The sequence below is a fragment of the Macaca fascicularis genome, chromosome 1 (genome assembly GCF_037993035.2).
Source record: "Macaca fascicularis isolate 582-1 chromosome 1, T2T-MFA8v1.1".
In the NCBI taxonomy this organism is placed as follows: Eukaryota; Metazoa; Chordata; class Mammalia; order Primates; family Cercopithecidae; genus Macaca; species Macaca fascicularis.
This window is the reverse complement of record NC_088375.1, coordinates 198,538,331-198,563,309: the sequence shown is the minus strand read 5'-3', so window position 1 is coordinate 198,563,309 and position 24,979 is coordinate 198,538,331. Positions and strand designations below refer to the sequence as shown.

Below are 24,979 nucleotides of genomic sequence, written 5' to 3'. Positions count from 1 at the left end.
ACGGCTCACTGTAACCTCAAACTCCTGGGCTCAAGTAATCCTCCTGCCTCAGCCTCCCAAGTAGCTAGGACTACAGGCATGTGCCACCATGCCCAATTAATTTTTATATTTTTCTTGTAGAGACGGGATCTCACTATGTTGCCCAAGCCCAAACTTGCGGAGTCTTGAACTCTTGGCCACAAGTTATCCTCTCACCTCGGCCTCCCAAAGTGCTGGGATTACATAGTGAGCTCTTGCCACCTGGCCAGAGCTTGGGTTCTAATGCAGCTAATGACTTCTAATGGGTGTGCTTCCTGTGGGCACATCAACATTCTAGGGGCACACATAGGATTCTCTGGGGGAAGACACGGAGCCTAGCTATTAGCTAAGACTGATGTAAGGCTGGTGTGGCTAAAACACTGACAGCCCCTAGTATAGAGTGACCTAAGGCTTGGGTCTTCCACTGATATAAATATACTCCACTTCAAGTAGTGAGTCTAGGGACCAGGCCTGGGGCAGGGCAGGACCACACACTGCTGAGGGTGGGCCACCCCACTCTGATGTCTGCAGGTCAGATCATGTGAGCCAATGTACCCTGCCCCTGCCTCCCAGCCCACCCATTTTTCCCAAAGGTCAGTGGCTTACCAAGGATGAATGGTCCAGCTCTCTTTGCATTATTTCCAGAAATCCCACTTCCTAGAGCCTTGGCCCTGGCCGACGTTTCCCCAGCTCCTCTGTCTGATGCTCTCCGCTTCATTCTCAGCTCTAGACAAGAGAGAAAGACCCCTTCTCACTGAGTAAGTCAGCGAGTTTCCTTATGCTAACCCAGCCTGCAGGTCTTTGACTTGGGATGCGTCACACAGTTGCCGCTGCTGCTGTTCCGCTGCAGCCGCCACCTCCTCCCGCTCCCAGAGGAGCATCCAAGGCTCCCAGTGACAAAGAACCACAGCTCCTTTACTTGGATTGATTAGATGCTAAAGGTGGACATCCTTTAAGGTAGCATATACAGGGTACAGAGGTGGGGAGCCAACACACCAGCACCAAGTGTCCAGTTAAATTCAGAGAGGAGAAAACTGTGCTTTGTGCAGATGCTAATGCCACTAACAGAGCCCCAAGAGACCACCACAGAGACACAGAGGAGAGCCAGTCCCATCCAGCTGAACACCAACCCTGAGCAACTATTCCCAAAGTGAGATGTGCCCTCCAAATACCTACAGCCTAATGACCCGAGGTGCCCATTCCTGGCCCATATCTGGACAGTAGGCCCCAGGAATGGGATGTTTATTACACATGAGGCCTGGGGGCTTCTTATGCCCATGGAGTTTGATGACTACGGCCCTGAGAACCCCTCTTCCCATCTTTCCTTGACTCTCTGGTCCTCTCAGATGAAAGAACTCCCCAAAGCTGTCAGTGGCAGGGTTTACTTTCTCTTCCCTCATAAACTCAAACTTTTCCTGAATTACTTTTCAGGAAAAGACAATTCATTGTGTATTTAAGAGTCAGTTAGAGAACACTACTGAAGATCACTGAGCACTCTGATTTGCTTGATAATCCCGAGATCCTCCTGTGTAAAAATGAAAGGCAGACATTGGGGCCAGAGACTAAAAGACACCTCTGGACACAGATTAAAAAAAAAATAAAAAACAGATGAAAACACAAAAGAAGAGTTGTTTCTTCCAGCTCTCCAAAGTCAAACACCTTGGCAAAGCAGCGTCCGAGGGGGACAAGGAAACAGATGTGTACAGACGAGTTCCACGTGGGGAAGGTCAGGGGTCACAGGATGCCCAGCGTGGGCGGGGGGCTCCAGAAAAACTTCCCTAAGGATACAGGAGTGGGCCAGGACATTTGTGGTAGGAGGGCCTCAGTGAGCAAACATGCCCAGGTAAGAAATGGCACGCAAGCAACCAAATCCAGGTAGTTTGTGCTGCTGAACATCCAACGTGAGGCAGGGAGTGGTGAGAGGTGGCCTAGGATAGAGGCCTGACATCCACCTTAGGAGTGTAGCCTTTACCCTTCCATAATGGACTCAAAAACACAGAATCCCAGCCTGTTCCTGTCTTTTTCTTCATATAAAAGTAACTGATGTTCTCTGTAGAAACGTTAGAAAATACACATACGCAAAAATAAGAAAATAGGGTACCCATGACCTCACCTCCCAGATGTAACTGCTGTGTTGACATTGAAGCATGTTTTTCCTGTGTGTGACTGCGTGTGTACTTACAGAAAGTTTTATCATCACAAACACGTGGACCACACTGTGATGCTATTTTATAAGTTTCCTTTTTTCCCACCTAAAATACATTAAGGGAGGCCAGGCGCAGTGACTCCATGCTTGTAATCCCAGCACTTAGGGAGGCCAAGGTGGGTGGATCACTTGAAGTCAGGGGTTCAAGGCCAGCCTGGCCAACATGGTGAAACCCCGTCTCTACTAAAAATACAGAAATTAGCTGGTCCTGGTGGTGCACACCTGTAATCCCAGCTACTTGGTGGCTGAGGCATGAGAATCGCTTGAACCCGGGAGGCGGAGGTTGCAGTGAGCTGAGATCACGCCACTGCACTCCAGCCTGGGCAACAGAGCGAGACTCTGTCTCAAAAAAAAAAAATTAGCTGGGCATGGTGGTGGGCGCCTGTCTCGGGAGTCTGAGGCAGGAGAATCGCTGGAACCAGGGAGGCAGAGGTTGCATGAGCTGAGATGGCGCCATTGCACTCCAGCCTAGGGGACACAGCAAGACTCCATCTCAAAACAAACAAACAAAAACCATTAAGGATAAATTTCATAGTATGTGAAATACAACTCAATAAAGCTGTAAAAAACAAAAAAAACCCCATTAACATCCCTGCATCACAATATTCTTTTGCAACATCACTTGAGACAGCTACACAGGCTCCTTGGTACAATATACAGTGATTTCTCTGACCATTCCCTATTTATGGACATCTAGGTTCTTTCCACTTAAAAAGAATTAGCCAGGCGCGGTGGCTCGCACCTGTAATCCCGGCACTTTGGGAGGCCGAGGCGGGCGGATCACAAGGTCAGGAGATCAAGACCATCCTGGCTAACACGGTGAAACCCTGTCTCTACAAAAATCCAAAAAAAAAAAATTAGCTGAGTGTGGTGGCGGGCACCTGTAGTCCCAGCTACTCGGGAGGCTGAGGCAGGAGAACGGTGTGAATCTGGGAGGTGGAGCTTGCAGTGGGCCCAGATCACACCACTGCACTCCAGCCTGGGCGATAGAGTGAGACTCCGTTTCAAAAAAAAAAAAAAAGAATAGTCACGCACATACAAGTATACATCTTGTTGGCCGGGCGCAGTGGCTCATGCCTGTAATCCCAGCACTTTGGGAGGCCAAGGGCAGATCATGAGGTTAGGAGATCAAGACCAACCTGGTTAACACGGTGAAACCCCGTCTCTGCCAAAAATACAAAAAATTTGCCGGGTGTGGTGGCATGTGCCTGTAGTCCCAGGTACTCGTGAGGCTGAGGCAGGAGAATAGCATGAACCCGGGAGGCAGAGCTTGCAGTGAGCTGAGATTGCGCCACTGTACTCCAGCTTGGAAAACAGAGCAAGACTCCATTTCAAAAAAAAAAAACCAAGTATACATCTTGTCATACTTATCTGTCTCCCTCTGGATAAATTCCAAGAAGCAGAACTGCAGAGTCAAGTGGGGCACATTTTTAAAAAATCCCCATTAGGCTAATACAAGGGGGGCATGTTTTTAACGGTATTTGACATATGTTGCCAGGCTTCCAGGATGGCTCTGCCAATTTACAGTCCCATCAGCAGTGTGGGAGAGTGAGTTCCAGAACTTGTACCAGGACTCAGTTATTTCCTTACTCTTATAAATAGCCCATTTGGTGGGCAACAAAAAGCATAGCATTTTAAAATCCGTAATTCTTTCATTATTTCTGAGATTGAATTTGTTTCATATGCTTACTGGCTGTGTTTATTATTTCTTTTATGAATTTCCTTTATATTCTTTTTCTATTTTTTACTGCTATGTGTGTATTAGTGTTACTGATTTTTAGAAGCTCTTTCTATGTAAGGATGTAACTAATATATAGCTTTTTCATCTTTAACCTTTTTTTTTTAATTAAAAAAAAGAGAAAAGGTTAAGGGCTGGGTGCAGTGGCTCATGTCTGTAATCCCAGCACTTTGGGAGGCCGAGGCGGGAGGATTGCTTGAGCCCAGGAGTTCGAGACCAGCCTGGGCAATGTTGCAAGACCCGTCTCAATAAAATTAGTATAACATTTAAAAATTTTTTTTAATTAAAATTAAAAATAAGGTTGATTTTTTATGCAGTTAAATATTTCAGTCTTTTCCTTTAGTTTGTTTTTGCTGATACTCCTGGAAGCCGTCTCCTACTCTAAGAACAGGTGTGTCTTCACCAATAAGGCGGAATCCTCACATGCTATTGTTTTGGCCCTTTTTTTTTTTTTTTTTTTGAGACGGAGTCTTGCTCTTGTTGCCCAGGCCAGAGTGCAATGGCGTGATCTTGGCTCACCACAACCTCCGCCTCCCAGGTTCAAGCGATTCTCCTGCCTCAGCCTCCCGAGTAGCTGGGATTACAGGCATGTGCCACCACACCCGGCTAATTTTGTATTTTTAGTAGAGACGGGGTTTCTCCATGTTGGTCGGGCTGGTCTCCAACTCCCAATCTCAGGTGATACACCCACCTCCGCCTCCCAAAGTGTTGGGATTACAGGTGTGAGCACTGTGCCCGGCCTGTTTTGGCCCTTATTCTAAACTCTAGGAGACTGACTCTATGTGGTGAACCGGAAAGTAGGAGGGATGATCCAATGCACTGCAGGTCTAATCTACCAGGCTCACCTCCCATCATCCCAATTTGTTTTCAGAGCTGTGCCACTGGGGAGCACAGCCATGACTTAATTTTGAGAATAACTAGGATTGTGTAACTCACTGAGCCCCAACAGTCCCCAGATGGAGCAGAAGCCACAGTTAGGCTTGGCTGGGCCTTCTGCCAAAGAGGCTCATGCTGGAAGCAGATGCAATGTCGTTCATATAAAAGCAGAGAAGGGTAACACTGCTTCTAGAGACATCTTTAAAAGCTGGGCAGTAATGTGTCTGGCGCTGTTCCTGCTCTTTGCTTGGCTAACTCCCACGCATCCTTCTCAATGTAAGCATCACTTCCTCAGAGAAGTCTTCCTTGATAGCCTTATGACCAGTGGGTCCCAGTTAGTCTCACTCACGGTGGTCTGTAATTTTCCTCCATAGTACTTTCCAAATTTTGTAATTATGTAGTTATTTGTGTTTATATGCTTAATGTCTGCCCCCCTCCACCAGAAAAATTCCACCACAACTAAAAATTTCACAAGGAAAAACAAATGAATAAACATATATATAAAACCACTGCAGCCCCCTGCCCGGCCTAGCAGATACTCCATGAGTGAATGGATACCCTCCCTCCAGTTGGTGACAGTCATTGGCAGGGTCAGTGGCCCTGGGCCTGTCCTGCGCTCCCCACTGCCTCCAGTAGTAAGTTGGCATCACCACCCTTCTGACCCTGTTCCCTGTCTTCCTGGGAACAGTAAGCCTCCTCTTTCTTTCCCAGGTCTCTGGAGAGCATCATGGAGGCGTGTCACATCTGTGTAGACGCTGCCTACGCGCCTACGCACAGGCATGGTCTAGACAACAGTTTGTAGGGAGCAGCTGCAGCACAGACAATGAGTGGGCTCAGCCTGACCCATCCCTCCCCCCATCAGGATTCGACTCAAGCAAACGGCACGGGAACTGCTCCAAGACACAGGCTGACAGAAGGATGGCAGCAGACGGGCAGGGAGACGAAAAAGACGCTCGCGGGGGAAGAGGGAGCAAGGCTGCCTCCCTTCCTGCCACCCCTTCATGCTACCCACAGTTGACTGAAGCAAAGGAAGCGTCATGAAGAGGCAGGCCCAGAAAACCGGAAGCTGCTGCAGGCTTACTAGTAGGGTGAGCAAAGACACAGCTCCCAGGGACAGACCCTCCTTTCCCTGCCCCATCCTCCAATCATACAGCTGTGCGTCCCTCCAGAGACACGCCTGCAAGTAGTCCACAAACACTCTTCTAGGGGGCCTGCTCAGAGGGACCCTGGCTTCACGGTGAGATCTGTGATGATGATGCCCTGGCTACTCTGGTCTCAGGAAGACTGGGAGCCCAGGTCCCCCCAGACACCTGGTTCACAGGCTGGGGTGCAGGGCCCACTACTCAGTGTCCCAGGAACTCAACCGTCCTTGCTTAGCAGTCTCTGGAGCTTTGGATCTGTTAACTCTTCTACATTCTTCTTTTTTTTCTTTTTTGAGACAGAGTCTTGCTCTGTCGCCCAGGCTGGAGTGCAATGGTGCCATCTCTGCTCACTGCAACCTCTGCCTCTCGGGCTCAAGTGATTCTTCTGCTTCAGCCTCCCAAGTACCTGGGATTACAGGCACCTACCACCACACCCAACTAATTTATTTTTTATTTTTAGTAGAGACAGGGTTTCAGCATGTTGGCCAGGCTGGTCTCGAACTCCTGACCTTAGGTAATCTGCCTGCTTTGGACTCCCAAAGTGCTGGGATTACAGACATGAGCCACCATGCCTGGCCAACTCTTCTACATTCTATCCTCACAAGTCAGCACCAGTCCCCTTAGAACCTGAACTCAACAAGAAGCTCAGTGAGGCAACAATGAGCGTGAGGGGAGGAGGCCAGGATAGAGCAAGAGAGCCCAGCTGGCACCCCACCGTCCGCAGGCTGTAGCTGTGCCCGATTCTGAAAGCAAGGGGTTCCATTGCTTTGCCAAGCCTGGGGAGCAAGCATGGGCCTCAGGGTGAGAGTGCCTCACCTGTGGGACAGCTCCCACCGCATGGCCTGAGTAGGGGGTACCTGATCTTACTCTGTCAATTTGGGGCTAAAGTCATCTCACCCTAAAGCTACTGGGCTATGTGAGCCCAGGTCTCCCAGCAAGGCAGTGAAAGTCAGGCCATCAGAACTACATAAAGGTTCCAAGGCTGAAGATGCCCAGAGTCCAGTGGTATAGTGTGACCAGGTCCAGGAGAGCTGGCAGGGGTAGCTCTACCCCATGGTTCAACCTGGTGGACACACCAATCTCCAAAGGGATGTGGGATACAAACAAAGATGGCACTGAGTGGATGAAACGTCGCCACTGATCTTCCCAGCTCAGTCTGTCCTCATGTCTACCCGACTACAAAGCAGCTGAAGCCTGGCCAAGGCATGGAGGGTCCCCCCCGACACACAGAGAAGCATCCCCACAGGCGGCCACATAGGAGCGCACACATGTTGGCAATTACCTACTTGGCACACAGTAAGGGACTGTCCAGGATGAAGAGGCCGCCAGCCTCCCTGAAGGGGTCTGTGGTCATGCTCCAGTTGGAGGTGAAGTGTGGGTGGTGGAGAGGAGTCTGGAATTCAGACCTGGTGCCTCCAGCTTAAGATCTCCTGGAGCTGGATTGCAGGAGGAGGGCAGAGCACATATATTGCGCTGTAAAACTTTTACTGCCGAAGGACATAGCTTCTGAGTGTGTGCATTGGTCAAAACAATTGAACAGTACAGTTAAAAGACGTGAAATCACTGTGTGTAAATATACCTACTTTTTTTTTTTTTTTTTTTGAGACGGAGTCTCGCTCTGTCGCCCAGGCTGGAGTGCAGTGGCGCGATCTCAGCTCACTGCAAGCTCCGCCTCCCGGGTTCCCGCCATTCTCCTGCCTCAGCCTCCTGAGTAGCTGGGACCACAGGCGCTGCCACCTCGCCCGGCTAATTTTTTGTGTTTTTAGTAGAGACGGGGTTTCGCCGTGTTAGCCAGGATGGTCTCGATCTCCTGACCTTGTGATCCGCCCGTCTCGGCCTCCCAAAGTGCTGGGATTACAGGCGTGAGCCACCGCGCCCGGCCAATACCTACGTTTTTTAAAAGGCAAGCTGCAATCTTAATCAAGTGGTCAAAGTCACTATCACCAATAACAGAACAAACTGGCATCACATGCCTCCTGACATGATGCCCTTAATCAACATGTCCTACTCATGCTATTTTTTTTTTTCGAAGACAGGGTCTTGCTCTGTCACCCAGACCGGAGTGCAGCTTCCACCTCCCAGGCCCAAGTGATTCTCTCACCTCAGCCTCCTGGGTAGCTGAGACTACAGGCACACGTCACCATACCTGGCTAATTTTTTAAATTTTTTGTAGAGAGGAGGTCTTGCTATGTTGCATAGGCTGGTCTCGAACTCCTGGACTAAAGTGATCCTCCCACCTTGGCCTCCCAAAGTGCTCGGATTACAGACGTGAGCCACCGCCCCCAATCTACTCATGCTGTTTTTTTTTTTTTTCCAAAAATGTATAATTTGAATCTAATCATGAAACAAACCCAAACTGAAGGACATTCACAATAGGCCTGTATGTTTCAAAAACATCCATGTCAGATAGTTAAAGAAAAACTGAAGGGGCCGGGCGCGGTGGCTCAAGCCTGTAATCCCAGCACTTTGGGAGGCCGAGACGGGTGGATCACGAGGTCAGGAGATCGAGACCATCCTGGCTAACACAGTGAAACCCCGTCTCTACTAAAAAAAAAAAAAAAAAAAAAAGAAAAGCTGAAGAATGATTCTAGATTAAAGGAGACTAAAGACATACAACAAAGAAATACAATGGGTGATCCTGGAGAAAAAAGGTATAAAGGACATGACTGGGCAACTGGTAAAATCTGAATATACACTGTTTACTAGATAATAGTATTGTATCAGCTAAATTTCCGGAACTTGCAAATTGCATTGTGGTTCTACGGGAGAATGTCCTTGTTCTTTTTTTTTTTTTTTTTTTTGAGACGGAGTCTTGCTCTGTCACCCAGGCTGGAGTGCAGTGGCTGGATCTCAGCTCACTGCAAACTCCTCCTCTCGGGTTCACGCCATTCTCCTGCCTCAGCCTCCCGAGTAGCTGGGACTACAGGCACCCGCCACCACGCCCGGCTAGTTTTTTGTATTTTTTAGTAGAGATGGGGTTTCACCGCGTTAGCCAGGATGGTCTCGATCTCCTGACCTTGTGATCCGCCCGTCTCGGCCTCCCAAAGTGCTGGGATTACAGGCGTGAGCCACCGCGCCCGGCCAGAATGTCCTTGTTCTTAGGTGATACATACTCAGGTGTTTCGGGGTGAACGGTCATGAAGTCTGTAACTTACTCTCAGGTCCCCGGAGGCAGAGGAGAAAGTCCAACCTGCTCAAATAGCTCCCAAGACCTGATTCACAGGTTCAGAGGGACCTGTGGCTTGTGGGTACACAGCCAACAGTGGCAGAACGTGCAGTCTCATATATGTTGGGCAGAACCAGCCTGGCATGAACAGGAATTCAGTCTTGTACGGCCCCCTCTCTTCAATACTGTGCTATATGAAGGAAATGGTGGGTGGGGGGAGGGCCTCCATGCAATCTCCGGGCCTGCCACCTGGTGGTGTCTTTCTGCAGTGCATCTTTACAGGGTTTCTCCGCACCAAGTACAGGATGGTGGGGCCCTGCTCTCTGCAGGCTGATCAGGAAGGATGAACTCCATGGGAAGAGCCCACCTCAGCCACCTGTGTGAGTGGGGCTGGGCAATCAGATCGCAGGAGGCTGCTGTCTCTCTGCCCACTGTGGAGGTCCTCCAAAGGCTCCATGCTCTTCAGGAAGAACCCCAATTCCTCAGTGAGCCTAACCAGACCTAGACTACCTCTCCAGCCTCACTGCCCTTACATGCACCCTAAATCCAGCCACACCAAATGACACAATCCCGAGTATGCCATGAACACCCCTGCCCCACCCCGCTCTCCCTGATTGGCACATCCTTGTCCCTCGGTCCTCACTGAAATGTCACCTGCTGCACAAAGTCTTCACAGAAGGCCTCCTGCCAAAGCTGGCTGCTTCTCCTCCAACCCCCAGAGCACCTGAGCACACCTCCATCCCCTCCCACTGTGCTGCACATTGGTGTATCTGTCTGACTCCCCCATCTCAGGCTGTGGGCTCCCCTGAGGGAGCAACTCCCATCCACCGCTGCCTCCCTGCACCCAGCCCACTGCCCGGGCAAAGCTGGAAGAGAACACAGTGTGGGGCTGTTTGCTGGGCATCTATAAGGCACCATGGTCCCTGTTGGGGCAGGAGACAGAAGCAGTTGAATAAAGAGGTACAAAGTGTGATTCACAGGAAAACTATGTCCAAGGAGAGGTCAGTGGCTGGAGTGGGACGCTGAAGAAAGTACAGATGGTCATACTAGCCAGTATCTGCCAACTCACAGCTGGAGACAGGGTGCCGCAGCTGTAGGTAACTGGGGCTGCACTCGATAGTCTGTCCGGGAAAAGTCCCACGTCAGAAACGCATGAGACAGAATGGGGTCTAAGCTGGCTGGTCACCAGGGGTTACGCTTAGACAGCATTTGCTGCTGGAGAGCAACCCCTACTGAAGAATCAAACCTATTCACAACATGCCTGCAGCTGTGCAGAAGCCCTCACTGATGAAGGGATGGACCAGGCCCTGTGTGGGAGAATCCCCCAAATCCAGCCAAACGATCTGCTTTCCTGTGACAAGATGTGGGGAGTGTGTGAGTGACAGCCTGGCCTGTCCCTTCACACTGGTGACAGGTCCTCCATGCCCCTCCAGGTTTGTGGTGTGAAGGTCCTTCTGTTGGTCAGAAAAATTTCAACCACTTTCGCTTCTCTGAAGAGAACTTCTGGCCTAACTATGCATTTATCTGACTACACCTGGGGTGAAATGATGACACTCGAGGTGAGTGATGTGAAATCTGAATGTGTGATCCAACTGAGGTCACCACCCATGCTCTACAGACCACCTGTCCACAGTAGGTGGCTGCCAGGTCTCTTGTAGATTACTGTGCGCCTCTCTGGGTGGTGAATTTCAGACTTAGAACCTGCAAGGGCAGCTCACACTCTCAGATTAACCAACATAACTAATTTTTACACATGGTTTTATAGTTTACAAAGCACTTGCGAATATAATCATCCCTCAGTATCCATGGGGGATTGGTTCCAGGACCTCTGACAAATACCAAAATCCAAGGATGCTTAAGTCCCTAATATAACGTTGTATTTGCATATAACCTGTGCATATACTCCCATGCTACACTTTTTTTTTTTTTTTTTTGATGGAGTCTCGCTCTGTCACCCAGGCTGGAGTGCAGTGGCACGATGTTGGCTCACTGCAACCTCCGCTTCCTCGGTTCAAGTGATTCTCATGCCCCAGGCTCCTGAGTAGCAGGGATTACAGGTGCATGCCACCATGCCCAGTTAATTTTTGTATTTTTAGTAGAGATGGGGTTTCACCATATTGACCAGGCTGGTCTCAAACTCCTGGACCTCAAGTGATCTGTCCACCTCGGCCTCCCAAAATGCTGGGATTACAGGCGAGAGCCACCACGCCCAGGCCCATATACTTTAAATAATCTCTAGATTTATAATACTTAATGCAATGGAAATGCTGTGTAGTTATTATACTGTATTAAGAAATAATGACAAGAAGGGCCAGGTGTGGTGGCTTACGCCTGTAATCCCAGCACTTTGGGAGACCAAGGCAGGTGGATCATGAGGTCAGGAGATTGAGACCATCCTGGCTAACACGGTGAAATCCCATTTCTACTAAAAATACAAAAAATTAGCCAGGCATGGTGGCGGGCGCCTATAGTCCCAGCTACACGGGAGGCTGAGGCAGGAGAATGGCGTGAACCTGGGAGGCGGAGCTTGCAGTGAGTTGAGATCGCACCACTGCACTCCAGCCTGGGCAACAGAGCGAGATTCCATCTAAAAAAAACAAAAAAAAAGAAATAATGACAAGAAAAAAACAGTCTGGCTGGGTGCCATGGGTCATGCCTGTGTAATCACAGATCATGTGATCATGCCATTGTACTCTGGCCTAGGTGACAGAGCAAGACCCTGTCACCAAAAAAAAAGGACTGGGTGCGGTGGCTCAAACCTGTAATCCCTGTAATCCCAGCACTTTGGGAGGCCGAGATGGGTGGATCACGAGGTCAGGAGATCGAGACCATCCTGGCTAACACGGTGAAACCCCATCTCTACTAAAAAAAACCAAAAAACTAGCCGGGCAAGGTGGCGGGTGCCTGTAGTCCCAGCTACTTGGGAGGCTGAGGCAGGAGAATGGTGTAAATCCGGGAGGCGGAGCTTGCAGTGAGCTGAGATCCGGCCACTGCACTCCAGCCTGGGCGACAGAGCGAGACTCCATCTCAAAAAAAAAAAAAAAAAAAAACCTGTAATCCCAGCACTTTAGGAGGCCAAGGCGGGCAAATCACCTGAGGTCAGGAGTTCGAGACCAGCCTGGCCAACATGGTGAAACCCCATCTCTACTAAAAATACAAAAAAAATTAGCCGGGCGTGGCACTGTTTGCCTGTAATCCCAGCTATTTGGGAGGCTGAGGCAGGAGAACTGCTGGAACCTGGAGGCCAAGGTTGCAGTGACTCGAGATTGTGCCACTGCACTCCAGCCTGGGTGACAGAGCAAGACTCCACCTCAAAAAATAGAAAGAAAGAAAGAAAATGTCTGTACATGTTTAGTCCAGACACAACCATCCATTTTTGTTCCTGAACATTTTCGATCTGCAGTTGGTTGAACCCACAGATGCAGAACCCATGGATGTGGAGGGCTGGTACATAATGATAACTGATCATGTCCCCACAACACACACACAAAACACAACATTTTCTAGAAAAAGAAATTGAGCTCGGGCGTGGTAGCTCATGCCCGTTACCCCAGCATTCTGGGAGGCTGAGGTGGGAGAATCACTTGAGCCCAGGAGTTCAAGGCTGGGCACAGCTCGTAGTCCCGGCTACTTGGGAGTTTTAGGTCGCTTAGTTTGGAGGATTGTTGAGCTCAGGAGTTCAAGGCTGCAGCGAGCCATGACAGTACCACTCTAGCCTGGGGGACAGAGTGAGACCTTGTCTCAAAAAAAAAAAAAAAAAGAAAAGAAAAAAGAAGTTGACACTCAGAACTCTGAGACCTGCCTGAAGTCACCTGGCTAGCTGTTGGAAGAGTTGGGATATAAAAACAGCTTTTTCAATGCTGTATCCCATATTCTTTTTCCCTGACTACACTGATTCCTCAATTGTTCCTTCTCCACCCAATGTCTGCATAGTTCCAGGCATGCCAAACATAGAGAGGACAGTACTCTCTAGACTTACTTCTAAACAATCATTCTCCTGCAACCAAGGTGCCGTCAAGCCAGAAAGCTGCAGTGAGCAGGGAGATAAGCCATGCTTCCCTTGGAAGGAAGCATTTCAGGGGCTGCTGAGTGGGGCCTCTCTGGAGAAAAGGGCTGAGTCAGAGGCTGGGTTACTGAGATATCCCTCCATGAGCCAAGAGGCAGCATCCCCCACCATTCCCTGACACAAGCACTCTGGGCACCACCCCTGGTGCACTTAATACTCACGTTTAGATGCTTCTACCAGGGACACCTACAGACCTGCTCTCCATCCACAAAGGCAGTCCAGGAAACCCAGAGGAATTCATAGCTCAGAGAACCAAGGGTTTCAAGCCATGGACCAGTGACGCAAATGCCAATTGGGATAACAAGATGGATTTGGGGGTCATGGAGGTCTGGGCTCAAATTTCAACTTCTGACACTCACTTCTCTTGTGACTCTACACTAGTCGCCTACCCTTTTGGGGCCTCAGTTTCCTCATCTGTAAAACATAGATGGTAGTACGCCCCCCTTCACAGGACAGCTGAATGATGCTGTGGCTGGCGGTATCACCAGGTCTTTGCTGGGTGAAGGGTAGGTGCTCCCTGCTCCGTGCTGAGGACGCTTCCCTGTGGCAAGTCTCTGCAGGTATGTCTTTTTTTCATTATCATTTGATGGGCACCGCTTGCCAGAAACCATTCCCAGTGTTTCCCAGATTCTCTCTTTAACTGGCACCACTTTCTGATGTGGATTCTCCCCTTCCGTTATTGAAAAAGCAAAGCCTAAAGACTGTGGCCCAGGTCGAGGCTCTGGTGAGGGCTTTTCCGCTGAGTCTGAATGACAGCCAGCCCCGAAGGAGGCACGCACCCTCTCCCTGGGAGCTTGGTGGCTGTGAACAATCTCCTTAGGAACCCACTGGAAGCCATTTGCTTTGTGCTCAGGACAGATGCTGACAGGCTGGGGAGGCGGATAGAGAGGAGGATTAGTAATCCCTCGATTTCAGCCAGGACTCCCTGATGACAAAGATTCATGCATGTGCTGTCATCTTCACTGTTCCAAAAGAGAGCGATGATTTTGTTCATTTTTAAAACGCAGGACATGTATAGCTCCAATTTGTCAAGAATACATAATACCATCATCTAATGCACAATATCACATCTCCAAATGCTGCACTTTATTGCCTTGGGGGTTATAAGTGAACTGGCTGCTTCTAACCAGAGCTCTCTTTGTATGGGGTGACCCCACCCGCTGAGGCCTGCTCTGCTCCCAGCCTGTGGGAGAGTACCTGCTGCAGCCAGAGAGGAAGTGACTCAGCCCAGTGGGAAGTGGGAGGGGCGGTCAGCAAGAGGGCCCTGCGCCCAGCCTGCTCCCCCAGCACATCCTCTGCCACCGCTGCCTTTCCTCAGCAGGAGTCCAATGTGCAGAGCACAGCAGGCCTGGCGGCCAGGCAGGGCCTGAAAGTCCAGGGTCTGCAGCTTGGTGACCTAGCTCTAGTCTCCTCCAGGAGGCAAGGTTCATGAGTTAGCCCCATATAAGGAGACTGCGTAATCAGTGAGATCCCTCCTCATCCCATTGCCCCGAGGAAGTCCCCACTGGGCTTTTCTGTGACCTCCTTTGGAGGCTGCAAAGGAAGTCTAGAAGCTAAAGGCCCCTGGCCAAGGGGATGCATCCCAGAGAAATTCTGGAAGAAAAGTCTCAGGGCTGTGCACACAGAGCAGCTTTCTCTGCAGGCTCTCCTGGGGGAAAGATAAATGGAGTTAGAGACCCGTCCCCATGGCCCTGAACCAGGCCGGCTGCTCCTGGGAGCAAAGGGCTTCACCAGCAGTCATGATGAGAGCCACCAGAGCAGAATCCGGGGCAGCACTGCCAGACCTGCCACTGGCTCTCCCCTCCCAAGGGCCTCCGGAAGCAGCTGATGTGACAACAAATAATCCGTCACTGTGTGTGGGTGTCGGAGGAGGAAGGGACAGACTTACAAGCTCTTTCTCTGGGCCGTATTGGCCTGGCATCTCCATCCCGAGAAGTAGCCTGGGAAAGCAGCCAAGCACACTGGCTTAGGGGATGTTTGCGGTGGCCCCTTGGCTCCGCAGGGTGCCTTCTGCCATGCGCAGTGAAGGCAGACTGAGTCACTGGCAGGTCTTCCCTGTCATACTGGCCTGCTCTGGCTCACTTGGACTAGAAGAGGAGATTGCAACAAGGGAGATCCTGGCATGGGCATATGACTAAGAGGCCCCTCAGCTCCAACTATCAGTTATTGCTTTGTGCAGTGACTCAGCCCTGGAATAAGGCCTGCCATGGGGTCCCATGTGGAGTTCAAGTTCTTACCACCCACAATAGCCCAAATCAGGCAAGGAGAAAGCAGCAAACAACCAGTGGTTGAGTCTAAAAGCCACCATTCTGTTCACTGTGTGACCTGGACACATGCTTCTCTGCTCTGCAGTCTTCTCATCTAGAGGACGGGGACAGTGCTACTCCCAAAAACGGTTCCCTTCAGGATTGCCACAGCCCAGCACATAGGAGGCACGAGATGCTTAACTTAGAAAGGTTACGTTTCCTGGCCGGGTGCGATGGCTCACGTCTGTGATCCCAACACTTTGGGAGGCCGAGGCAGGTTGATCACCTGAGGTCAGGAGTTTGAGACCAGCCTGGCCAACACAGTGAAACCCCATTTCTACTAAAAATACAAAAATCAGCTGGGTGTGGTGGTGGATGCCTGTAATCCCAGCTACTCAGGAGGCTGAGGCAGGACAATCACTTGAGAATCACTTGAACCCATGAGGTAGAGGCTGCAGTAAGCCGAGATCATGCCACTGCACTCCAGCCTGGGTGACAAGAGTGAGACTCTGTCTCAAAAAAAAAAAGAAAAAAGAAATGTTACATTTCCTTCCTTCTATCCCAGATTTCCAGAGTGACAGACAGGAAAGCCCAGCCAGGCCAGGCCTAGGTGCCTGTGATTCTCTTCATACTGTTTTCAACAGCAAAAATCACCACAATTATCCTGTGAGAAAGGCAATCTGGACTGGGGCCAGCAAATTGCCTTTCCTTAACTGCCTCTGTTAAAAATTAAATTAAATTTCACAACTTTAGGCCGAGCGCGGTGGCTCACGCCTGTAATTCCAGCACTTTGGGAGGCTAAGGCAGGTGGATCACCTGAGGTCAGGAGTTTGAGACCAGTCCGGCCAACATGACAAAACCCTGTCTCTACTGAAAATAACAAAAATTAGCTGGGCGTGGTGGCGGGTGCCTATAATTCCAGCGAGTAGGGAGGCTGAGGCAGGAGAATCATTTGAACCTGGGAGGCGGAGGTTGCAGTGCGCCGAGATCGTGCCATTGCACTCCAGCCTGGGCAACAAGAACAATACTCCGTCTTAAAAAAAAAAAAATTCACAACTTTGACAGTGAACAATAAAGTTCACTTTCTGAAGTCTGACTGAATGCTGAGGGCTATGGCTGCTCAGAGGGACAACAGGCTGCCTGCTATGATTAGAAAGGCCAACAGCAGGCGGTCCCTTCAGAGTGCCCCTCTGTTGGCCTCACCTGCTCTGAATCACCAAGAGCTGGACGCGGCACATCACGAGGGCCAGGAGCCACCACTGCAAGACTATGTCCATGCATTGAGGGCGTGTTCATTATGTGTCTGCTTATATGTAGGCCTCAAGAAGGGTCTGGTCCACCTCAGGCCTCCCAGGCTCTGCACAAGCCCAGAAGGTATGCAGAAAACAGGTGCGAAACCACAGCCAACAAAGAAAAAGAAAATGTACCTGTCTTGGGCCCAGCAATGCCAGTTCTGGGGATGGATCCTGCAGATATACTCACACAAGTTCACAAAGATAATGTGCTCAACAAGGGTCCCTATAGAGACACGTGTAGCAGCAAAAAACAAAACCATAAAAATCAACACACACACACATGCCCCCAAGGCAGGAAACTATCTAAATGGCCATCCAGAGAGGACTGGTCAATTATGTTCATCTAGACAATGGAATACTATACAGCCTTTCCAACTAGCTCCACGCCTGCCCGTAAAGATGTCTATGTTACCAAAATAAGCACACTGCAGGAATATATGTATAACATAATCCTACTTAGGTTAAAAAAGATTATACACACCTTTGAATATGCATAGGAAACTTCTAGAAGAAATTTTTTTTTTTAGACGGAGTGCAATGGTACAATCTCACTGCAAACCGTCATCTCCCTGGTTCAATTCTCTGCCTCAGACTCTCGAGTAGCTGGGATTATAGATGCTCGCCACCACACCCAGCTAATTTTTGTATTTTTAGTAGAGACAGGGTTTCACTATCTTGGCCAGGCTCGTCTTGAACTCCTGACCTCATGATCCACTAGCCTCGGCCTCCCAAATGCTGGGATTACAGGCATGAGCCACCGCGCTCAGCCTAGAAGAAATTTAAGTGGACACCTCCAGTCAATAGAACTAAGGGCCCAAAGAGGGGAGGGAGAGCTTTATTATATATTCTCCCCTATTGTTTAACTATTGTACCATAAACTACTAAAACAACAATAATTTTTTAAAATCTAAAGATTTTCTGAACCCATTAGAATTATTAAGAGTAGTAGTGGAGCCAGGTGTGGTGGCTCACGCCTGTAATCCCAGCACTTTGGGAGGCCGAGGTGGCAGATCATGAGGTCAGGAGTTCAAGACCAGCCTGGCCAACATCCTGAAGCCCCGTCTTTACTAAAAATAGAAAAATTAGCCGGGTGTGGTGGCGCGCGCCTGTAGTCCCAGCTACTCGGGAGGCTGAGGCAGGAGAATGGTTTGAACCTGGGAGGCGGAGGTTGCAGTGAGCCAAGACTATGCCATTGCACTCCAGCCTAGGCAACACAGTGAGACTCCGTCTCAAAAAAAAAAAAAAAAATAGTAGTAGTGGAATCAGGCAAGGCTGGGCCTCAGAGAAGGCGGACTTGAGAGAGTATGGCCTGGGAAGAGGTGTAAGCATAAGTGCCCTGGATGTGTGAGCTTGTGTGCCAATGCAATGGTGCAGCAAAAGAGTGAGAGGCAGAAGGACAAAACGAACACCCCTGCAGCTCTCCAGATAGCCTGCAAACATGCCTGTAAGGAACTTTCTGCTTGCGACCTGGCATCCATAAGGGCTGAAAGCTGGCTCAGGACGCCTCTTTTGGGACACTCACAGGCTCACTGCCAAGAACTCACCTGGGCCTTGCTAGAGCTGGCCCCTGGGTCCTGTCTGCCTGTCATGCACTAGGCTGAACGTGCTACAGGCCATAAAGCCTTGTGTCTCGCCGGGCGCGGTGGCTCAAGCCTGTAATCCCAGCACTTTGGGAGGCCGAGGCGGGCGGATCACAAGGTCAGGAGATCGAGACCACAGTGAAACCCCGTCTCTACTAAAAATACAAAAAATTAGCCGGGCGCGGTGGCGGGCGCCTGTAGTCCCAGCTACTCAGAAGGCTGAGGCAGGAGAATGGCGTGAACCTGGGAGGCGGAGCTTGCAGTGAGCCGAGATCGCGCCACTGCACTCCAGCCTGGGCAACAGCGTGAGACTCCGTCTCAAAAAAAAAAAAAAAAAAAAAAAAAAAAAAAAAAAAAAAGCCTTGTGTCTCATGACTACCTTAAGTGCAAGAATTGTTATGCCCATTTTACAGAGGAGGAAGCTGGGGTTGGAGACAGGAAGTGTCTTGTTCAAGGTCACTCACTTCAATATCTGAAGCACATCTGATTTGAGCCTAGGCCCTTAACTGCTGGGTGACATGGTTGTAAGTCTCCTTGCCCACTACCCATAGGGCAGGTCGGGGAGGGACTTGTCTCAAGGCAGTGGCAGTTTCCATTCTTCAGGCAAAAAACGGACTGGTTCAACTTTGGGGCTGGCTCTATGAGTCCAAGATTCTATGTAGGCTGGACTCCCCGGGGCCAGAGCCCGGCCAGGATGGAGGAAGGGGACATGGGCTCTAAAGTCACACAAATTGAGCTGGAAATCCCAGCTCTGCCCTTACTGGCTGTGTAATAGCGGACAGGCTGTTTACCCCCTCTCTGAGCCTGGGTGTTCTCTGTAAAATAAGAGACAACCCTTACCTCCTTCGATTCAATAATGTATTGCAGTATTGCAAAGGACCTGCGAGGTGGTGGGGCTCCTTTTTTTTTTTTTTTTTTTTTTTGAGACGGAATCTTGCTCTGTCAGCAGGCTGGAGTGCAGTGGCGTGATCTTGGCTCACTGCAACCTCCGCCTCCTGGGTTCAAGCAATTCTCCTGCCTCAGCCTCCTGAGTGGCTGGGTCCACAGCCACACACCACCACGCCCAGCTAATTTTTTGTTATTTTAGTAGAGATGGGGTTTCACCATGTTGGCCAGGATGGTCTTGATCTCCTGACCTCGTGATCTGCCTGCCTCAGCCTCCCAAAGTGTTGAGATTACAGGCGTGAGCCACTGCACCTGGCTGGGCCTCCTTGTTTTTCTGCTGGTTTCCTTCCTGTTTTTTCAGAAGGGCCCACTACAGGAGTCAGAAAAGAACACACACTATGAAACTTACCCCAAACTCAGTAATGCTGAGAGCGCCATACTTATTGCAAAAAGTAGCAGGACTCTTGCTCCCCAGAGTTGGCAGATGCCAGCAACGGGATTCCAAAAGCCCCATGGAATGCTGGGCTACACCAGGTCCAAGGTCCCCAAGGCGCTGAACTGAGCTTCTCCCTAGAGGCACTGTTGTCCCCTCAACACACCTCACATCAGCTCTGCCCCAGAGAGAAATGACAAGCACATCAGTCCTGTTCTTGCCAATTCCCACTACAATGACCAGTCCACTCTCTCTGCCTTCTGGACCCTTGCATCCAGACTTCCTAAAGGCTGAAGATCCTCTATGTCTTTTGCCAAGTAGGTGGCAGTGTGTAAACATATTTAGAGGGGACAGCTTTATTCTGCATGCCAAGACCCCTTCTCAGTTCTTCTACCTTTGCTGCTTTCTAACAACTAGAGTTCCTTTGAAACCATCAGGCCTGTAGACTGCTAAGTTTTGGGGAGCCTGAACTCACACCCAAGACTGACTGTCATGGCCAGGACAGAATGAACACGATTGGTGGGTTGTGGCCTCTTTTTTTTTTTTTTTTTTGAGACGGAGTCTTGCTCTGTCGCCCAGGCTGGAGTGCAGTGGCGCGATCTTGGCTCACTGCAAGCTTCACCTCCCGGGTTCATGCCATTCTCCTGCCTCAGCCTCCGGAGTAGCTGGGACTATGGACGCCTGCCACCACACTCGGCTAATTTTTTGTATTTTTAGTAGAGACAGGGTTTCACCGTGTTAGCCAGGATGGTCTCAATCTCCTGACCTTGTGATCTGCCCGCCCTGGCTTCCCAAAGTGCTGGGATTACAGGTGTGAGCCACCATGGCCGGCCTGGGTTGTAGCCTCTTTAGGGAGAGGGAACACCTGCGTTCCCCTCAGGCAGTAGGACCTCATCCCAAAAGAATAGATTCACTTGCTGGGGGAAAAATAAGGCTGCCCCAATTTATTAAAAGGAGGCCTAGAAATTACTTAAAAATAATAATAATAAAGATAGTCTTTGAGGCAGCAATTCACTTCTAGAAATTTATCCTGCAGATGATACCTAAGGTGGGCAAAATCATATGTATGAAGAAAGTCACTTCAGCAGAAGTGTTTAGAGAGTAGAATACAGGGCCGGGCGCGGTGGCTCAAGCCTGTAATCCCAGCACTTTGGGAGGCCGAGGCGGGCGGATCACAAGGTCAGGAGATCGAGACCACAGTGAAACCCCGTCTCTACTAAAAATACAAAAAATTAGCCGGGCGCGGTGGCGGGCGCCTGTAGTCCCAGCTACTCAGGAGGCTGAGGCAGGAGAATGGCGGGAACCCGGGAGGCGGAGCTTGCAGTGAGCCGAGATTGCGCCACTGCACTCCAGCCTGGGCAACAGCGTGAGACTCCGTCTCAAAAAAAAAAAAAAAAAAAAAGAGAGTAGAATACAGAAAACAACCCAAGTGTTTGTTAGCAGAGAGCTTGTTGAATAAATTACACTCACAGTGGGACACATCATAGCCACAAACGACCCAGATCTGCATGTGCCGAAGTGGAACTATCTCTAAGACGGTAAGTAAATTACAGCAAGCAATTCCATCCTTTCCCCTCTTGGATCTTGATTACAGAGCCTGGGAGGATACGCTGGGGGTGCTGTGGGCCCTTGGCTACCTTCAAGGCCAGAGTCTCACCTGAGCAGGTGGAGGAGAAAGAAATGCTCTTGTTTCAGATCATTTTCTCATTTACTTTCTTTACACAACAAACTCAAGGACAAATCATGTAAAAAAAACTCCCAAATTCCAAAGGGCCTGTTTGAAGGCCCGCCCACCAGCACACCCCTTGCTATAGTCCAATCCAGCTGAGGGACAGCTTCTGGCTCCCTTAGAACTTCAAGGGTCAAGGACACTGGGCAGCTTTCTCTCCCTTCCCTGAAGGTTCTGAGCAAGTCCTGGGTGGCCTCTGGCAGATACCAATCCTTCCTGAGGGGCTGAATCTGCTGAGCCAGCATCAGGCAGCAACCTCAATTTCCAGACCTCTCTCTAGATAAGCTCTCCAGGGGACACAGAGAAAGCCTCTCTCCCCGAGGGTCTCTGCTGTTCAGGACCCCGTGGTATGTTGAATTGGGGTGGATACTGCCAGAGGGAAGGGTTGCTCGCAGGGCCATTGGAAAGCTGAAGATTTATCATTTTACAGATGTGGAACGTAAAGAGGTTCACCTCCCTGGTTAAATCTGGGCAGAGGAAAGGTGAAGGACGGAAAGCTGCCCTTCTCCCTGGTGGTGACTCAGGTGAAAGCAAAGGGAAGCCTGGCCCAAGTTCAGACAGGGTTCTACAAGACGTTCCAACTGATCCTCTCCCAAGAGGGTGCGCCCAGGGTTTACAGAATGAAGCTGGCAGATTTCACTGGCCATTATCTTCTCCTTGAGCCATCCCTATCTCTGCACTATCATTCACTCTGTCACCAAAACCAAGGACCTCAAGGTCACTGTCACCATTCCTCCTCCCTCTGGCATCACTTCCAAACACTCCCAGAGTCCAGTTGATTTCCCCCCAAACAGCTCATCTCTGCTCTTCTTCTCAACCCCATTGCCTCTGCCCTGATCCAAGCCCCTCTCAGTCCTTGCTGGGATTACTGCAACAGCCTCCTATGGGGACTCCAACCTCCCCTCGACCCACTCCATCCTCCAAAGCAGATGCAGGTCTAATGGTATGTTTCCTCCACTTAATGCAAGGCATCCATCACCAACAGAATACAAAATTCAAGCATCTGAGCCCTAGTGTCTGCCTACCTCTCAGGCACATCCTGCAGTCTGTCCCTTCACACTCTGGGCTAGAACTCCTGTGGTTCCTAAAGTGACACATGAATTACCACATATCCATGCTTGTGCCAGGCTGCTCCCCGTGCCTGGAGGGCTTAATAGACCCCCAGAAAACTCTATTCATTCTTCAAGATCCAATTTAAGTTCTTTTTTTGAGACAGGGTCTCACTCTGTTGTCCAGGCTGGAGTGCAGTGGTGTGATTACAGCTTACTGGGAGTCGGGAACTCCCAGGCTCAAATGATCCTCCCACTTCAGCCTTCCAAGTAGCTGGAACTACAGGTACATGCCACCACGCTTAACTAATTTTTTCTTTTTTAATTTTTGTAGAGATAGGGTCCCACTATGTTGGCCAGGCTGGTCTTCAATTCCTGGGCTCAAGAGATCCTCCTGCCTCGGCCTCCCAAAGTGTTGGGATTATAGGCGTGAGCTGCTGTGCCCAGTCCCAGTCCAAGTTCTAAGGGCTCTCTGAAGTTCTCCCCAGTCTCCTCCTCATCCTAGAGCTCAATCACTTCTTCCACTGGGGTCCCCCACATGCTGCAGACTTCTGTGAGAGACTTGCCAAACTGTGCACATGTTAATTGGTTAGGAGCCTGCCCGTCCTGCTAGACCACAACCTCCTCTATGGTAGGGCCAGCCTCTCCATCCTCCTCCTGCCCCCAGGACCCAGCACAGCCTCAGCCACACATGGGAGCTCATGTATGTGGAATCAGGGCTCTATATTTTGAGTTACCACACTCATGAGCGTGTGTGATGCCTCTCGATGTTGCTTAATCAGGTACCAGACTCGGGTTGCTAGCAGGGACACACAGAGAAGAAATTCTAAATACATTTTCTCCCATGTATACTTTTTTTTTTTTTTGAGACAGGGTCTCACTGTTCACCTGAACTGGAATGCAGTGGTGCAATCTCGGCTCACTGCAGCCTCGATCTCCTGTGCTCAAGAGATTCTTCCACCTCAGCCTCCCTAGTAGCTGGGACTACAGGTGCGTATGACCATGCCCAGCTAATTTTTGTATTTTTTGTAGAGAGGGGTTTCGCCACGTTGCCCAGGCTGGTCTTGAACTCCTAGGCTCAACTGATCTGCCTGTCTCAGCCTCCCAAAGTGCAGGGATTACAAGCATTAGCCACCACGCCTGGCCAACCCATGTATACTTTAAAGTACTATTTTTTTCTCAGCAGTCCTACTTCTATATTTAAAAATAGTTCTTTTAAAGAGCCAAGCTGAATCATCTGCATGGCTCCCATACAGACTGGGTAAACTCCCCTTAGATTTTCTTTTCAGAAAGAATAAAATAAAATTCTGTGATCTTGTGATCCCTCAGGACACTTCTGACAGCTCAATGGGACACAGTTCTAGTTGCCATGAATTGCTGCAACTAATTCATGAAAGTTCTTTCCTGTAGCCTGTAATAAAACCTAACATTTACTACTCAGTGTCTGCTAAGTATTCATCCTGTAACATCTTACTCCTCACAACTGCCCTATTAGGAAGGTACTCTTATTGTCCCCATTTTACAGATGAGAAAGCTGGGATGGAGAGAGTAAGTAACCCCTAGTGACCAGCATGGATAGGAGTAGAACACAGATCTGTCTGATGGCAGAGACAAATAAGCTTTTTCTTTTTCTTTTTTCTTGAGATAGAGTTTTGCTCTTGTTGCCCAGGCTGGAGTGCAATGGCGCAATTTTGGCTCACCGCAACCTCCGCCTCCTGGGTTCAAGCGATTCTCCTGTCTCAGTCTCCCAAGTAGCTGGGATTACAAGCATGTGCCACCACGCCCGGCTAATTCTGTATTTTTAGTAGACAAGGGGTTTCTCCACGTTAGACTGGTCTCAAACTCCTGACCTCACGTGATCTGCCCACCTCGGCCTCCTAAAGTGCTGGGATTATAGGTGTGAGCCATTAAGCCCGGCCTCAAATAAGCTCTTAACTACTACAATCTACTGCCTTCCCCAAAGGTCAAATTAAAAGCACAAGTTAGCAAACACAGCACCCTTTACAACTGGCCTTTGAGAGGGCAGTCTTATCTCCCCAGATGCTCAAGCAACCTGCAATCCCAGGAAGAGAGGGGCACATGTGCCAGGCACTTCTGCGCCAGGCAGAGAAGCCCAGGCCAATGCAGGGAGCTTGCCATCTGGCACTGGTTGCACATGGTGCTTCCTCAGCAAAGATCCATCGCCCCAGCACCAACTCTCCTCTCTCAGAAGCCTAGGTTTGTCTCTGAAGAGTTCTCCAGCCCTTCAGTCCCTCCTGTCCTCCTCCTTCCCTCCTCTACTGGGACTCCAGTGAAATCTTTCTAAAATATGTAACCAATCATGTCATTCCCCTGCCTCAGACTTTTTCACTTGCTCCTGGCTGCCCTGGGCATGATATCTCAAATTGTTAATATGGCATTCTTTCATCCACCTATACTGCTTCACTTGTACCGTATCAACTTCCATACCACTAGATCGAACAAGCTGAGATTTCTGGAATAAACTATGAGTATATTTGTCTGTCTCGCTCTCTAAGTATTCATTCTCACCTAGCTAAGCCTCTCCTCCTC

The 24,979-nt window shown here is 49.8% G+C and overlaps 1 protein-coding gene and 2 long non-coding RNA genes across 13 annotated transcripts in view; 2 read left to right on the top strand and 1 right to left on the bottom strand.

The window, feature by feature from the left end:
- STK40 (serine/threonine kinase 40) overlaps positions 1-24,979 on the bottom strand; it is a 48,748-nt gene that overhangs the window by 21,755 nt on the left and 2,014 nt on the right. For 2 of the 11 annotated variants that reach the window (XM_045374508.2, XM_045374533.2), the window contains exons 2-3: positions 7,263-7,416; positions 625-744 (exon numbers count right to left, since the gene is read on the bottom strand). In XM_045374508.2, coding sequence (XP_045230443.1) covers positions 625-736 — 112 coding nt within the window. In that variant the 5' untranslated portion in view covers positions 737-744; positions 7,263-7,416. Of the gene's footprint in view, positions 1-624; positions 766-7,262; positions 7,417-13,373; positions 14,064-15,100; positions 15,176-24,979 lie in introns of those variants that run through there. The other 9 variants (XM_045374505.2, XM_045374526.2, XM_065525021.1 and 6 more) reach the window with 5 other exon arrangements.
- Positions 7,997-9,992, top strand: LOC141408361 (uncharacterized). The gene is made up of 2 exons (XR_012422593.1): positions 7,997-8,419; positions 9,083-9,992. It is a non-coding gene; the product is annotated as an uncharacterized lncRNA (long non-coding RNA).
- Positions 13,687-23,485, top strand: LOC141408364 (uncharacterized). Its single transcript, XR_012422595.1, has 2 exons — positions 13,687-13,772; positions 23,303-23,485. It is a non-coding gene; the product is annotated as an uncharacterized lncRNA (long non-coding RNA).